The following is an 18,161-nucleotide window of genomic DNA, read 5'->3' as shown; positions in this document are numbered from 1 at the left end:
TGTTAATATTGTAAATACGAAAAAAATATATATTAGTGATTCAAATACAAGAAAAATAACAGTGATATTCTAAATATATATTTTTTTTATTAATTCTCAACTCATAAAAATGAACCAAAACAAAACAATTTTTATATATGAAATAAGTTCAAAATTTTTAATTTTTTATAAAAGATATTATTTTTATAAACGAATTTTTTTTACTATTTATTCAAATATTTTTTATAAATGGGGCCAAAACAAACCTATTTTTTATATGTGAAATATTAGATTAAATATTTAAAATTAAAAATTTAGCGATAAATTTTTTAAAAGTATTTGAAAAAATTTGAAGAAGCTTATAAGGAGAGAATGAGTAGATATATTGACTTATATGTCACAAAACTAAAGAAAAATTTATTTAATACAACATTAATAAATTTTAAAATTCATTAATAAGAAACAAGAAGACTTAAACTATAAATTTAATTATTGAAAAATGAAATATTATCGATCATTTTCTTAAAAACTTTATAGTTGTACTGAAAACTTCATAGCTGTATTGACAAAAAAATTCAATTATATTTACTTCTATTTCATAATTGTACTTTAAAAAATAATAATAATTATTTAAAATATTTTTGGCAAATAAATTCAATTATATTTATTTTTATTTAACTTTCAATTACTAATAAAAATATAAATGTTTTTAAAATACCGATTTTATTCTATGTTATCAATTTTGAATATTTTAATTAATAAGTTCAAATTTTCCATTATTTTTTATTATACTATTTTTGAATTGATGATAATATTAAATTATATGGGTAATAATTATAATTTTTTTAATAGTTAATAATTGATGATAATATCAAATCTTTCTATTACTTTTAATTATATTTATATTGTTATATAACTTTTCATTCTATGATTTTATGGTAGCTAATAAATCTCAATTAGTTTGCTTAATTTCATTTTTATATAATTTTGTAGTATTCACTATCATAATAGTTACTTTAATGATGTTAATAGTAAATAATTTTAAGGCTATTAAGTTTTTAGAGAATTGAGCCAACATTCTTATTTAAGTAAACAATTTTATGACTAATAATTTTTAATAAATAGTTTTTTAAATTATTGCTTTTAAATATATATATATATATATATATATATATATATATATATATATATATATATATATATATATATATATATATATATATATATATATATAAAAGAAAATTCTTCCTTTTTGAATGAAATTAATTGTTTTTTTAGAGTTAGTTTTAGTGTATAAAAATTCGCAGAATCAGATTTATGTTTTTCAAACATTTTCCTTGATATAGATATTTATTAATTATAGTTTATAATTTAATTTATTATTACCTTGACTTCCTTTTAGTATTCAATAAAAAAATGGATTTCACATATGTGTTATTTATACGTGCAAAAAAATTTTAAAATGTTAATAATTTATGTCATATTTTCGGTATAAGTGTAATTATTTAATAATATGGGTGTAGTTAAATACTATTTTGATATTATTTTATAGAAATTATTATCTATATTAAATAGTTAATTTCAATTTTGATTTTTTATTTAATAATATTATAAGATAGAGTTAAAATATATGTTTAATCTACTAAACATAACAAAAATCATGCAAATACTCAAACGTGTAATACGGAGAAATTAAAATAAAGAAAAACAATTTATGATTAATCTAAATACTTTTATAAATAATATTATTTTTATATACGGAAAAAAATGTAATAATGATTCAAATACTTTTATAAATGATTTAAATATTTTGCGCATAATTGCTTTGTAAGGTTAATATTCATATTTGAAATCAATATTCTTAATGCTTTGCAATATTAAATTTTTGGAATATTAAATTAGTTAATTTTATTTTTAAGCGTACTTAAGACAAAAGACAAATGATGATATGATGGATTGAAAAAAATTGGAAGTTTTGTAAGACACAGAAAATATTTAATGCGGTAATAACAATTGATTGTGGCAGATTTATATTAATTTTTTATAAAATTATAACTATTAATAGAAAAAATAAATCATAAGGAATGGAACAATAACTTAATAGTAAAATATAATCAATATCAATTTATTGAAAATGAACAAATCAATAATGATAATAATAAGGTGAATTCTTATCTACCCAACTCAAAATGTTGGGTAAGGTTACCTCCTTTGTAAAATGCATTGAAAATAACAAACATTTGTAGTATTTTAATAAATAATTAAATGTATTGAATGAGATTGAATCATATGATTGGTTGGAGGTACACTACCCAACTTATTGTGATGGGTAGATAAGTTGTCCACTAATCATACAATATAATATAGCTAGATGAGTATTTTGGCAAGTTTGCCACTTGTCAAACTCTCAATCCATCTTTTATTTATATTTTAGCTATAAATGGAAACCTTCTTTAAATATATTATTAATATTAAATTTTTATGTATTTTTTAATTTTTTTAATTTATCTAATTAATGTACTCTGTTTTTTGTGTCTCACGCTTCACATACCAACCTCGGTACATGTATAAGCAAATATTTGGGGAAGACCGAAGAAAATATACCTCCAGGCTCCAGCTGTTTCACATTCATCATCAATTTCTATTCTCCCAATCCCATTCATCTCATCTTCAATGTCATGCCTTCGATTTTTCAGGTAATCAATTAAAGTTTTTTGTTGATTTCTCTCTCTCGCACATTTCCATTTCAATCTCGGTTAAAGATAAAAAACAACAACAACAAAACACTTGAACCAAATCTCTACATGATCTCCTGCTCATTCTCAATCCTCAAACGCATCAACCCAGCAATCAAGAGCAAAGAAGAAACTAACCCTAAACCCATCAAATCCCATACCTCATATTTGATATTCACGGTATACATGGTGAAAAAACGAAAATGCAACAACAACTTACAAACAAAAAACAAAAGATAAAAACGAATTCGAAAAGGGTTAGGTATGTGGAATGGTTGATTTTTTATTGTCAAATCCTCTTCTGTATGCTTCGTCTTCTTCTCTCTGATTTCTGATTCGTTCTTCTTCATTTTCGTTTACAGGTTATTGTTGTCTGTGCGGTATGTTAGCGGTGTCTGAGTTTGGGTTGTGGGAGTTCTTAGTGATTTAGTGAAGGTGCTGATGATTTGCGGTTATGGTTTGTGATGAGAGCAGGGTTGTAGTGACATTGACATGGAAAAAAGTATGCAAATTAAATGGTTTTTTCGAAGTTTGTTCTTATCAAAGTTTTGGTTGGTCTGATTTAGGTGAATGATATTGAATTTTGATTAATGATTTTAGTTTTGTTTATTATGGTTTATAGTATTATATAGATATGGTGTAATGGAGAAAGCTCAAGATTTTGGCCGGTCGATGAAAACAGAAAGCTCAAGAAAGGTAACCTCTATTTAGCATTATAAAAAGGAATGTGATGATTTAATAGAAGATATGGAGTCTGTTCATATGAACATATTCCTCCCTTTGATGTTTTCTATTTAACTTTAATTTTCTTTAGGATTTTGGTAGTCATATTCTATCATTTGTTTTCATTAGTGCTTTTTATCTGTTGTATCATCAAAATAAGCTATTGTCTATGTTGTCAATAGCACGCTATAGCACTGCTATTGCGGGATAGTGTATCGGTGGTAGGGTTCAGCAGGCAAAATATAGCCACTACTAGGATCTTCGTCAACAGGAGCTCTGGGAAGCTTGAACGACGATGATTCATCTGAGGTAACTATGCTTCTTGAATTAGTTGAGGGAGTAAGAAAGCATAAGTAGAGAAGTTAAAGGTTTCTGTTACAAAAGGAATTAAAAGATCTCATGGTATGTCTCTCTTTGCTTTAATCGTCATCATCGTTGTCGTCGTTGTCATTTGAATTCTTTCAAAAATGAATAAGGGTTGATTTGGTTGTAAAATGTGTTACTTTTTTGCTGCAAATGAGCGGAGGAAATATTGGAGTATCGGCTTTTTCTGTTGCAAAGAGTATTTTTACTTGGGTAAAGGCTATACTGGTGTGTGATATATTCTAAATACATTTTGTTTCCTTATAATGTCAATGTTCCATGTAGCATGGTTTTATTATTTGCTATATTTGGTATATCAGTATCTAATTCTATACCATTCTTTTGCTTTATTTCATGATTTAAAAATAGTCAAGTTAGGCTTGCAATGCTAAGCTATTGCCAGCTGTTGCATTAAACTTAATTTTTTTTAGTTTCTTCATTCTTATGTTGCTTTGTAGTTATACTTTGCCATCATTCTGAGTACTGGTTGATCACCATCTATATGATTAGGTGAACAGTGGGCATCCTATAACAAAGGCCATTGTTGATCATTCTAAAGATATCACAGAAGATGAACATAAGCATTCATTCATAGAAGCAAAAGATTGTGTCTGTTTCAGGACATGTGAATAAGAAATTGATGCAAAATCATAACATAGTTATTTCAGCAGGGGCTGGAAAAGCACTAGCAGAAGTTGAAATCATGGTTCAAGCTGAGATTTACGTAATCATTCGATAGGGAAACTATTGGAGTTCTGGATATTCTGATGCATTGAAACCTAATGCAAATGAACTTAATCAAACAATGTTACAGAAGTTAAATATTGTTTGACAAACATGAATTTTTCTATTATAGGGGGCTTTCATTTTTGGATATGGACTTTTCAATTTTCATCTCATATTTCTAATTCTAGAGCTTAATTAAACATGAGTTTTTCTATTATAGAGGGCCACTGCTTTATGTGGCTAGATCAACTAATTTATATTCATTGGTTTATGTTAGTTATAAATTACTTAATTAATTATTTTATTAATTCCTAATTACTATTTTTTATTGTTTATTATTTATTACTTTCAATTCATAGTCATTCTACTTGAACAAGTTTTCATTCTGTAACGTAGTGGTGATGGAAGCATATCAAAATAACACAATCTCCACTCCCCTCTTTTAATTTTCACTTTAATTTCAAATCAATTTTGATTATCAATTTTGTTATAATAGAAATTCAAAAATTATTAATTATTAATGTTATTTAACAAAAATGTTTATCTTCTTTATGTTGCAGGTAATTGGCAATCGAGGCTTGCGAGAATTTAACATATTGTATAGAGAATTCAATATTTAGGATTTGAGACCAATATATTTGTCAATTGTATAGTAGTTAAAAATTGTAAAATAGATATGTAATATATCGTATGAGTTAAGTTGTTCGTATTCTTTTTAAATATAAAGAATTGAATATAATGAATTTAAAGACTATATAATTTTTTTTAAATAACTTATAGAAATTTTGTACAAAATTTAAATAACTTACATAGATTAAATTTTTTTAAAAAAAATGATATATTCAATCTTTAAATAATACAAATATATTTAGTAACAATAAATAATTTATTATTTAAAGAATAAAATATGTATACTAATAATATCAAGAATATTTTATAATGGATTATAATATTATTATAATGTTATTATAACTTTATTTATAAATTATAAATAATTTTATTATATATTTTTACTTATTAATATTTAACCCGTGCCTCGCACGGGGGTATAGAGACTAGTAATAATAATAATTGACTACTAATAAAACTAGTAGATATACCCGTGCGAGGCACGGGTTAAAATTTATTTAAGTAAAAAATATTTTAGAGCTTATTATGAAATATTAAAATTTATTTAAATAAAAAAGATATTTTATAAATTTTTTAGTATTATTTATAAAATATTAAATAAATTATAAATGTGTTTTCGTTATTAAAGTAATGCTTTGTTTTCGTTTTAAATTTTTGTATTTGCTAGGATATAATGTATATAATGAACAACTTGTTCTTTTGTTATATGTTTGTAAATCTTTTTAAATATAAGGAAAAGAGTATTTTGTTTTCAATAATAATTTTTAGATTCATTTACTTAAATGAAATATTCTAAAAGGCAAAATAAGAATCATGAAAAATATGTAATATATCAAACACATTGAATACATTTCCACCAATAAAATGATTGTAGTGCATTTTAATTCATTATATTCAAAATAATACTTAAAAACTTGATTTATTATTATTATTATTATTATTATTATTATTATTATTATTGGTTTGTTATATTATTAATAGTCAATTACCATTATTGATTTACTATTTTATTAGTAGTCAATTATCATTATTATCATTATTGATTTGTTATTTTATTAGTAGTCAATTATTATTATTATTAGTGGACAACTTATCTACCCATCACAATAAGTTGGGTAGTGTACCTCCAACCAATCATATGATTCAATCTCATTCAATACATTTAATTATTTATTAAAATACTACAAATGTTTGTTATTTTCAATGCATTTTACAAAGGAGGTAACCTTACCCAACATTTTGAGTTGGGTAGATAAGAATTCACCTTATTATTATCATTATTGATTTGTTCATTTTCAATAAATTGATATTGATTATATTTTACTATTAAGTTATTGTTCCATTCCTTATGATTTATTTTTTCTATTAATAGTTATAATTTTATAAAAAATTAATATAAATCTGCCACAATCAATTGTTATTACCGCATTAAATATTTTCTGTGTCTTACAAAACTTCCAATTTTTTTCAATCCATCATATCATCATTTGTCTTTTGTCTTAAGTACGCTTAAAAATAAAATTAACTAATTTAATATTCCAAAAATTTAATATTGCAAAGCATTAAGAATATTGATTTCAAATATGAATATTAACCTTACAAAGCAATTATGCGCAAAATATTTAAATCATTTATAAAAGTATTTGAATCATTATTACATTTTTTTCCGTATATAAAAATAATATTATTTATAAAAGTATTTAGATTAATCATAAATTGTTTTTCTTTATTTTAATTTCTCCGTATTACACGTTTGAGTATTTGCATGATTTTTGTTATGTTTAGTAGATTAAACATATATTTTAACTCTATCTTATAATATTATTAAATAAAAAATCAAAATTGAAATTAACTATTTAATATAGATAATAATTTCTATAAAATAATATCAAAATAGTATTTAACTACACCCATATTATTAAATAATTACACTTATACCGAAAATATGACATAAATTATTAACATTTTAAAATTTTTTTGCACGTATAAATAACACATATGTGAAATCCATTTTTTTATTGAATACTAAAAGGAAGTCAAGGTAATAATAAATTAAATTATAAACTATAATTAATAAATATCTATATCAAGGAAAATGTTTGAAAAACATAAATCTGATTCTGCGAATTTTTATACACTAAAACTAACTCTAAAAAAACAATTAATTTCATTCAAAAAGGAAGAATTTTCTTTTATATATATATATATATATATATATATATATATATATATATATATATATATATATATATATATATATATATATATATATATATATATATTTAAAAGCAATAATTTAAAAAACTATTTATTAAAAATTATTAGTCATAAAATTGTTTACTTAAATAAGAATGTTGGCTCAATTCTCTAAAAACTTAATAGCCTTAAAATTATTTACTATTAACATCATTAAAGTAACTATTATGATAGTGAATACTACAAAATTATATAAAAATGAAATTAAGCAAACTAATTGAGATTTATTAGCTACCATAAAATCATAGAATGAAAAGTTATATAACAATATAAATATAATTAAAAGTAATAGAAAGATTTGATATTATCATCAATTATTAACTATTAAAAAAATTATAATTATTACCCATATAATTTAATATTATCATCAATTCAAAAATAGTATAATAAAAAATAATGGAAAATTTGAACTTATTAATTAAAATATTCAAAATTGATAACATAGAATAAAATCGGTATTTTAAAAACATTTATATTTTTATTAGTAATTGAAAGTTAAATAAAAATAAATATAATTGAATTTATTTGCCAAAAATATTTTAAATAATTATTATTATTTTTTAAAGTACAATTATGAAATAGAAGTAAATATAATTGAATTTTTTTGTCAATACAGCTATGAAGTTTTCAGTACAACTATAAAGTTTTTAAGAAAATGATCGATAATATTTCATTTTTCAATAATTAAATTTATAGTTTAAGTCTTCTTGTTTCTTATTAATGAATTTTAAAATTTATTAATGTTGTATTAAATAAATTTTTCTTTAGTTTTGTGACATATAAGTCAATATATCTACTCATTCTCTCCTTATAAGCTTCTTCAAATTTTTTCAAATACTTTTAAAAAATTTATCGCTAAATTTTTAATTTTAAATATTTAATCTAATATTTCACATATAAAAAATAGGTTTGTTTTGGCCCCATTTATAAAAAATATTTGAATAAATAGTAAAAAAAATTCGTTTATAAAAATAATATCTTTTATAAAAAATTAAAAATTTTGAACTTATTTCATATATAAAAATTGTTTTGTTTTGGTTCATTTTTATGAGTTGAGAATTAATAAAAAAAATATATATTTAGAATATCACTGTTATTTTTCTTGTATTTGAATCACTAATATATATTTTTTTCGTATTTACAATATTAACACATATTTAATATTATTATTTTAATGATTAAATTTCAATATGACAATATTTATAGTGATAAGTGCAGTTAAAATTTTATAGTGACCGTAGTAAGGCATCATTTTAATGATATAAATTAATGATATTACAGTGATCATAAGGAATTATTTTAATAATTTAAATTTTGATAACGCATCATTTATAAAAATAATAAAGGGAATGATAAATGCATTTAATTATTATTTATAGTGATCTTAATAAAAATTTATTTTGGTGAATTTTTATCTACCCAACTCAAAAAGTTGGGTAAGGTTACCTCCTTTATAAAATATTTTGAAAACAACAACATTTATAGTATTTTAATAAATAATTAAATGTGTTAAATGAAATGGAATCATGTGATTGGTAAATGTGTTAAATGAAATGGAATCATGTGATTGGTTGGAAGTAGACTACCCAACTTTTTGTGATGGGTAGAGAAGTTGTCCCATTTATTTATTTATTTTTTGAAAACTAAGTGTTATAATGAGAATTAAAAGTGAATTAATTAATTATTTTTAAAATCTATAAATGAGAACATAAATTAATTTAAATTTCTATAAATAAAATGTAACCTAAAATTACTATAACTAAAAATGGTAAACCTCAAAGGGTTGACTCCGTTGGCAAATGAGCTTTCTCCAAAAAGGGACGGAACCGGCTAGTACCCGGGTTCGATCCACGGTGCCGTAGCCTCCGAGCCCGGGTCCGGATTAGTCACGTGGGGCCCCTTTCCCCCGCGGATACCAGTCGGTTAACACGAAAAAAAATTGTATGGGAGAGAGAAAAAGCCTACATTAGGAGAGATTTTAACTTGTCATTCTCATTGAGCCTTCCTTAGTACAGGGTTTAAATTGTTAGAACCATTACTACATGATCATTGCATATACACTACAAACATATGATATTGTCCAACATAATATTCTACTCTATAGCAGAAACTACCTGTTTAAGAAATATTTATTTCACGATTTTAAATCACTTAATTTCGAACAGGGTTTAAATTGTTAGAACCATTTAAATTTTCTTTCACAGACTTCAATACATCTTCGATTAAATTCAACAGAAAACTACATGATCATTGCATATACACTACAAACATATGATATTGTCCAACATAATATTCTACTCTATAGCAGAAACTACCTGTTTAAGAAATATTTATTTCACGATTTTAAATCACTTAATTTCGAAATAGAATATTTTCTATCATAAAGTTGAGAAAGTTCGAAATAATGCACAAAACAAAGTTGAAAGTTGGAACTATTAACATGATAATGGTAATCAATCCTTAAGTACTAAGCAAACATTCAGATATCAGTTTCATGTGAATGTTTAAAAGAATATCCTTATAATATGTGCTTTGTTTTGATTAATCACTAATGTGAAACAAAGCATATCCTTAACATACATCAACAACTTATTTTCTATTAGGATTTGTTTGGTTCAAAAATTTAACAAAAAGTTGATGAAACTTACTCCATATAACTGCATGAGTAGAGAAAGCAACAACACAAACAATATATCTGAAATTTTTAAGTTCTTCTAATTCAGACAATATAATATACACAATAGGTAAAATGAGAAATACACAATAGCTTTTAAAATAAATAGTTTTTCTTTGCAAGATCTTGAAAAATTAAATTGTTATTATTTTTTGTTTTAATAATAAATTTTGATTTTTCTTTATGTTGAAATTAAAAAAAAAAAAAAGACTTAAATATGTGATGTATTGTAATGAGTTATAAAAAAAATTACAATTGATTTAAATTTAAAATTTAAAATTAAACTTTTGTTCTAAATAAAAAAAAAAAGAATACAAAAAAGAATAAGTGTATACCTAATATTTCAATTAAATAATCACTTCTAAATAAGATTTGTTAAAGTGATAATTATTAAAATCATAGTTTTATAAAATTAATAAATTTACAAAAATCATATAATATTGAAATTAAAATTAATTGTTTAATTTATTAACAAAAATTAGAAAATATAATATACTATAATTACATTAAATGTATATAATTTAATAACAAAATTAAAATTAATAATGATTTAATTAGATTTAATGAATTGAATCATATGATATGGCATGAGAAAAAATAAATTACAACAAAGACATTTGTTTTGGAATCCATTATATGAAATCCATCAAGACAATCATCCATAAACATTACCATTCTTGATTTTTCTAAGAAAAATCAAATCTTTAATAAACCAACTAAACACAATAAGCTTCCTTTCTTAATCAATCAACCAAGTAAACTCAATCAATAAAATAAATACAATTAAATCAATACAAACCTCATTAATAGCCATCACATTGTACATATTTTTGTGCTGAAAAAAATCATAAATAAATAAATATTATAGATCAAGTCATCTTCAAGCAAAATAGATTAAACCACTTGATTGACTCCAAGTGCTCTCAAAGCCAAATGAGTTCATTTATGTCCTAATATCATCATTGCTCAAAACGTCAGACCCTGCATTTTCAATTAAATCTTAGTATGCTGCACCATGTGAATTCAACTCAATCATATAAAAGAGCAACAATTCCAAGTAAAAGAAACTAAATTTGAATCTGTAACTAATAAACATACAAACTTCAGGTGAAAAATACAAAAATGAAAATCTCACAAACCATAAAACAACTTGCAGCCACTGTACAGTTCAAAGCCTCTCGCATTATCATACTTATAAACATACAAACCTCAGGTGAAAAATACAAAAACAAAAATCTCACAAACCACAAGACAACTTGAAGCCAGCATATTGTTCGAAGCCCCTCACATTTCACCCTCACTACCGCACAGATTCATATAACCTTACCATCAGAATCCTACATCTCACACATACACCAACATAAAACACAACTGACCTACAACGCAGAGATCAGAAGAAGAGGAAGAAGCAAAATCAAAAGTAAACATACATGGGCTTATTTCGTCTCGCATTGGTGATGTAGTGATCAAATATTTCACAATTTCCATTTTGAAATCTTGTACTCTGTAAAGCCTCTGAAAAACAATGAGAAATGGGGGATTATTGGGTTTGTGGGGGTGAGGGTATTGATTTTGTATGTGTGTTTGTTGGTGTTTGATTGTGTTACTGTGTCTTTGAAAAACTAAATCGAGAGAGAGGGATGAGAGAACGATGGTTCTGTTTTTTATTTTGGTTTTTTTTTGCAAAAGTGAAGCAGAGAAAAAGAAAATGAAAGAGTGAGAGAGACGCTTGGTTTTGATAACAGTGAGATTTTGTTGGTTTAGAGGTTTCACACTATTTGTAGATTTTGGAATATGCAAAGTTGATAGTAAATTAGTAATGATAGTAGTAGCTTTGGTAATATACGTGAGCAGCAATTACATTAATTTTGTGTATATAAAAAGAAACAAAAGATTTTAACGAAACGAAAAAGTTTGCATTGAGAGAATACAGGAAATGAATGATTTGCATTGAAAATAAATGTTACAATTAATATCTATTCAGAAAATTAACTAATAGGGTTAACATACGATACATATTTTTATGGCCATATTGAAAAATAAAGAACCTGCCAGTAATAATAATAATTTATTCTTTCATGTTTCCAAGACTGAATAATCATATAAATAAATATAACTAAAAAAATAAAAATAAATAAAAATTTAAAATATAAAATATAAAGAAATAATTAGAAAATTACTATAAATAGAATGGAAAGAAATTGTTAAAAAGCCTAATAGAGTGACACTTGGCAAACTTGCCAAAGTACTCATTTTGCTTTTTTCTATTGTATGATAACAAATCAATAATGATAATAATGATAATTGACTACTAATAAAATAGTAAATCAATAATGGTAATTGACTATTAATAATATAACAAACCAATAATAATAATAATAATAATAATAATAATAATAATAATAATAATAAATCAAGTTTTTAAGTATTATTTTGAATATAATGAATTAAAATGCACTACAATCATTTTATTGGTGGAAATGTATTCAATGTGTTTGATATATTACATATTTTTCATGATTCTTATTTTGCCTTTTAGAATATTTCATTTAAGTAAATGAATCTAAAAATTATTATTGAAAACAAAATACTCTTTTCCTTATATTTAAAAAGATTTACAAACATATAACAAAAGAACAAGTTGTTCATTATATACATTATATCCTAGCAAATACAAAAATTTAAAACGAAAACAAAGCATTACTTTAATAACGAAAACACATTTATAATTTATTTAATATTTTATAAATAATACTAAAAAATTTATAAAATATCTTTTTTATTTAAATAAATTTTAATATTTCATAATAAGCTCTAAAATATTTTTTACTTAAATAAATTTTAACCCGTGCCTCGCACGGGTATATCTACTAGTAATTTAGTATGATGATACGATGATATGATACGATAATTTAGTATGATATGATGATATGATGATTAGTTTTTTATTTTTTTTAGTGATCTCTTAAAAAAGACAATAGGAAATACTACAATTTTCAAAAAAAAATACAGCACTGTAATAATTGGTTTTTTTTTTTTTAATAATTGGTAGCAAGCCTTGAAAATCAACGAACCTTAATTTGAGATGCATGCACCCTGTGTCCCTCGAGTGCTTCGCAAAATGTAATTTGAATTGTCAGTTATTTACACTCAATGTTATATAAAAGGAGCATTTCGGTTTGGAATAAAACCTAATACAACTAGACCTTTTGTTATAATTCACGCTTCTGTTTAGAGTTAAGGTTAAGGAGAATTAGGGTATTTTTTGTGCTTCTTTTTTATCATTGTAAGATAATGGCTAAAAAAGATGAAGGATATGCCGTTGGAATAGACCTTGGAACTACGTACTCATGTGTTGCTGTGTGGCAAGAACAACATGGCAGAGTGGAGATTATTCACAATGATCAAGGCAACAAAACTACTCCTTCTTTTGTTGCTTTTACTCAAGATCATCAAAGATTAATTGGTGATGCTGCTAAAAATCAAGCTGCCGCAAATCCACAAAACACTGTCTTTGGTAAGTTATGTTTTCATTCACTATCAAAAACCAAATAGATCTTGATGTTTTTTATGGATGACTAGATTAGGTATATATGTATCGTTATGGTTGCATCCCTATGTTTAAAGTTCAATTGAACAAGTAATTTTTCATTTTAACAGATGCTAAGAGACTCATTGGTAGGAAGTTTAGTGATTCTATAGTCCAGAAAGATATAATGTTGTGGCCATTCAAGGTCATTGCGGGTGTGAATGACAAACCAATGATTTCTCTCAAGTGCAACGGACATGAGAAACACTTTTGCGCGGAGGAAATCTCTTCTATGGTACTCACAAAGATGCGGGAGTTTGCAGAGGCATATTTGGAATCACAAGTTAAGAATGCTGTCATTACTGTCCCAGCTTATTTCAATGATTCACAACGAAAAGCCACTATAGATGCTGGTGCCATTGCTGGTCTTAATGTTTTGAAGGTAATCAATGAACCAACAGCTGCAGCTATTGCATACGGTCTTGACAAGAGAACGAAATGTTTGGGAGAACGAAATATTTTTGTCTTTGACCTAGGTGGTGGGACTTTTGATGTGTCTCTCCTTACTATTAAGAATGATGTATTCCAAGTGAAGGCCACCGGTGGAAACACTCACCTTGGAGGAGAAGACTTTGATAATAGAATGGTGAACTATTTTGTAGAGGAGATCAAAAGGAAGAAAAAGTTGGATATTATTGGAAATCCAAAAGCGTTGAGGAGGTTGAGAACTGCGTGTGAGAAGGCCAAACGAACACTTTCTTTTGCTAATGTAACCAATATTGAGGTAGATGCTTTATTTCAGGGTGTTGATTTTTCTTCGTCAATCACTCGTGCCAAATTTGATGAAATCAACATGGAACTTTTCGACATGTGCATGGAGATTGTTGAGAAGTGTCTTACCGATGCTAAGATGGACAAGAGTAACGTTGACGATGTTGTCCTTGTTGGTGGATCTTCTAGGATTCCTAAAGTGCAACAACTATTACAGGACTTCTTCAATGGGAAGGAATTATGTAGGAGTATCAACCCTGATGAGGCTGTTGCTTATGGTGCAGCTGTCCAGGCTGCTTTGTTGAGTGGAAACATTAAGAATGTTCCAAAATTGGTATTGATTGATGTCGCACCTCTGTCACTAGGTTGGAGCATTCTACACGGTGTTATGGATGTTCTGATTCCTAAGAACACTTCCATTCCTGTCAAGAAGTCAAAACAATATACTACTGTTGAAGATAACCAACCACGTGTCCCGATTAAAGTCTATGAGGGTGAGAGAACTAGAGCCAGTGATAATCATTTTCTTGGTTCCTTTGTACTTTCAGGATTACCTCCTGCTCTGCGCGGTCATATTTATGATGTTTGCTTTGAAGTTGATCAAAATGGTATTTTAACAGTTTCTGCTATGGATAAATCCACCGGCAGTAATAACAAGATTACAATAACCAATGACATGGGAAGGTTGTCGGCCAAAGAAATTAAAAAATTGATTCAAGACGCGGAAACTTACCGTATTGCTGATAAGACATTCTTAAGAAAAGCGAAATTAATGAATGCACTGGGCGACTGTGTTTATAAAATGAAAAATGTGTTGAAAAAGAATGATATTAATCTAAAGCTCTCTTCTGAAGAAAACAAGAAGATCAATGATGCAATTACAATGGCTACAAATTTGCTTGATGAGAATGGCCATCAGAATGGAATTGAAGTTCTTGAGGATCACTTGAATAAGCTTGAGAGTTTGTATGAGCGCACTATATCCAAATCCGGGTAGACTTTACTATTTTATTACTAGTATTTAAAGTATTGTCTTAGCTTTATTTTGTAAGCAAATGCAGGATGTTAGTAATTGAACCTTAATGTATCAGTGCAATGTTATGATAATATGATTAGTGTAACTTCTTTTTACGTGTCTATTCATCAACATCAATTCCAACCCAATTAAAGTGGAATTTCCTGAATGTGACTTGTCCAGGTCCATTTCTTATGTGAGAAAGACAAAACCAGTCGAAACAAATATTCAGAAAAATACATAAAAATGAATCACTAATCATACTGCAAAGAAGAATTGAAATGAAGTAAACAATGCAAAATCTGTTTTTCTGATGTGTACAGAGGATTTTTTTTTGGGTTAGTCTCATTCATTGTTCTCGTCATGCCCTTCCGGTTAAGTTTTCCAATACTATTTTTATCATAAAACAAAAATATTCCAACTATGGAATAAAAAACTTGTCCTAATTGTACTAACTCTGCCTTTGGTGTCTGTCACAAAAATATTAAGTCATAATTTAGTGTTTATAACTCACATAAAATATAGAAGGGTTGACTAGTCTTCTAGTTTATTCGATTACGATCAGTTCTCAATCACTTTAAACTCGATCGATTCCATTCATTTGTTTCTTAAAAAGTTTTGAAAACACTCATTTATCAATAATCTAGTTCATCTGGTTGAACTAATTAAACCATGATTCAAAAGCTTCACCTCCCGTTGGTTCAATCTTCGGTCTGGTTTTAAAAACAACTTTATATAGATTAAAGAATACATCAGAGGATAAAGGTTCTGTTAAGAAGAGTTCTATTAGAAGTAGAGTTTTTGTAGATAATTCACACTAATATATGTGGTCCTTTAAAAACAACTGTATGAAAATAAATACTATAGATGAGTAATCTCGTTTTAGTTATATCTTCTTGATGAATTAAAAGTCGCCGGTCATTGAAAAGTTTAAGATCTTTAAAATTGATGTAGAAAATCAATGTAGCACAAAAATTTGTTGAACATGTGACTCCAAATACAAGATGAAAGAGAATGTGGTGGTGAATTTTGAAGGCTTTTAAATATTTGATTTTGATCCGTGTATTTTGATGCACACTCTTACTATTGTGTCACGGCAATTCTATAGTTTCTTATGTTATTTTTACTATTTTAACGAGTTCTTGAAGTTTAGTTTATTTTTTCTTTTCTTTTAATTCTGTTACTTATTTTGTGATTAAATTATAATTTGACACATTTTCGATGTGCATGTCATAACTTGAGCTATGAGATGCCGTTTGACGCGTTCTAATATGAGTTGGAAAGCTGAAAGCATAAGCTACAAGTTGTGTCGAAGTCAGAACTCAATTCGAAGTGTAGAAGAGTTGAATTATGCATTTTCGTGGCAGACTTAATAAAATAATTAGTTTGGGGCCGAGTTTTATGTTTTTCAGGTCGGTTAATGTTAGGGCCCTAATTCTGTTGTATCATTTAAGCAAAATTGCAGATTTAGGGTTATCATTCTGTTTTCATGAAATAATGAAATAACATTAGACAACTATAATTCCTATTGAGAGCTAATTTTTCAAAGGTTGATCTACTAATAACGGTTTCCATCAAACCTTGAGGTTATTGTAATCTAAATTCGAGTCAATTCCTTTCAATATTATTTTTTGTTTCTTGCATGCTTAATTCAGGTTTCATAAAATATGTTGATTTAATTTGATAGATGCATGTCCCTAAGTTTAGTCGCGTTTAACATAGCTTTTATGTTAATTAGCCCAATCTTTAACTATTTGCTTAATTCGGTAAATAGGAGCATAAATCGTATAATATCAACTACGCTTATTTAATTGATAAAGTAATCGAATATGGATAAAATCGGCTTAGGGACTTGGAGTTATAATAACTAGTGATAGGTATTAATCGAATACCAAACCCCCCAGTTTCAGTCGAATAAATCGGCTTAGACTTATTCGTAATCAAATTCTTTTAATCATAATATTAATCGAAAACCAAACCCCCCTGTTTCAGTCGATTGATGAAATCAATCAAGAGTCCTTGTGATACAACTCAGGTGTCACTTCAGTTTTTACTACACCTTAACAACTCGTTTTTTTTACTCGTGTGCGGCAGCGGATCAAATTGGCGTCGTTATTGGTGACTCTCTGTTTGTCTTAGGAAAATTTAAAATCCTAGTTTAGAGTTATACACCTTGGAGTTCTTATAGACGGGTTGTAAATCGGATATGGCGAGAACGCTAAGCAAACGAGTTGATGTTTGGTAGATATGGGGGAATCTGGGCCGATGTGTAAAATCATAATGCTCCTAGTCGGATGCCCAAAGTGCCTAGCCGGTATGACGGTTACAGTAGTTCAAAGGCTGAATAAGACTTACGAAAATTGATGAAGGAAGCGTTACACCCTTATGATTATGACAACGAATGTTGAAAACTCCTCTTGATTGTTGGACTTAGAAGGCCACTGCTCCGTGAATGCAAGGACCGAAGCCAAGCATAAAAGGGATCCTCAGTGGAGGAAAGGACATCTTAACCATAACACACGAAAACACAAGAAAACTAATACAATACAGTTGCAATCTCGCCTTAATAGCTTCAGATAGACTATCCAAAAGTGTTTATCATGAACATTTGGCGCCTACCGTGGAGTGTAACACCCTATTTTCCCATCGATATTTAAATAAAAACCAGAGTAATTAAAATTTTCAATCAACATGGAATAGGATGCTACATCTTCAACATCAAACAATTTTCTCAATCATTTAACAAATGGATACATAACA

At 26.4% G+C, this 18,161-nt stretch overlaps 1 protein-coding gene across 1 annotated transcript; it reads left to right on the top strand.

Moving 5' to 3' along the window:
• Positions 1-13,380: 13,380 nt before the first annotated feature.
• On the top strand, positions 13,381-15,511 carry LOC131625175 (heat shock cognate 70 kDa protein-like). Its single transcript, XM_058896072.1, has 2 exons — positions 13,381-13,603; positions 13,747-15,511. Exons 1-2 carry the CDS (start codon positions 13,381-13,383, stop codon positions 15,381-15,383), a joined length of 1,860 nt encoding a protein of 619 aa, XP_058752055.1. The 3' UTR covers positions 15,384-15,511.
• The last annotated feature ends 2,650 nt before the right edge of the window (positions 15,512-18,161 follow it).

Source organism: Vicia villosa, unplaced genomic scaffold, assembly GCF_029867415.1.
Source record: "Vicia villosa cultivar HV-30 ecotype Madison, WI unplaced genomic scaffold, Vvil1.0 ctg.000192F_1_1_1, whole genome shotgun sequence".
NCBI lineage: Eukaryota > Viridiplantae > Streptophyta > Magnoliopsida > Fabales > Fabaceae > Vicia > Vicia villosa.
The sequence above is the reverse complement of the archived record's forward strand: the minus strand, read 5'-3'. Positions and strand labels throughout refer to the sequence as shown.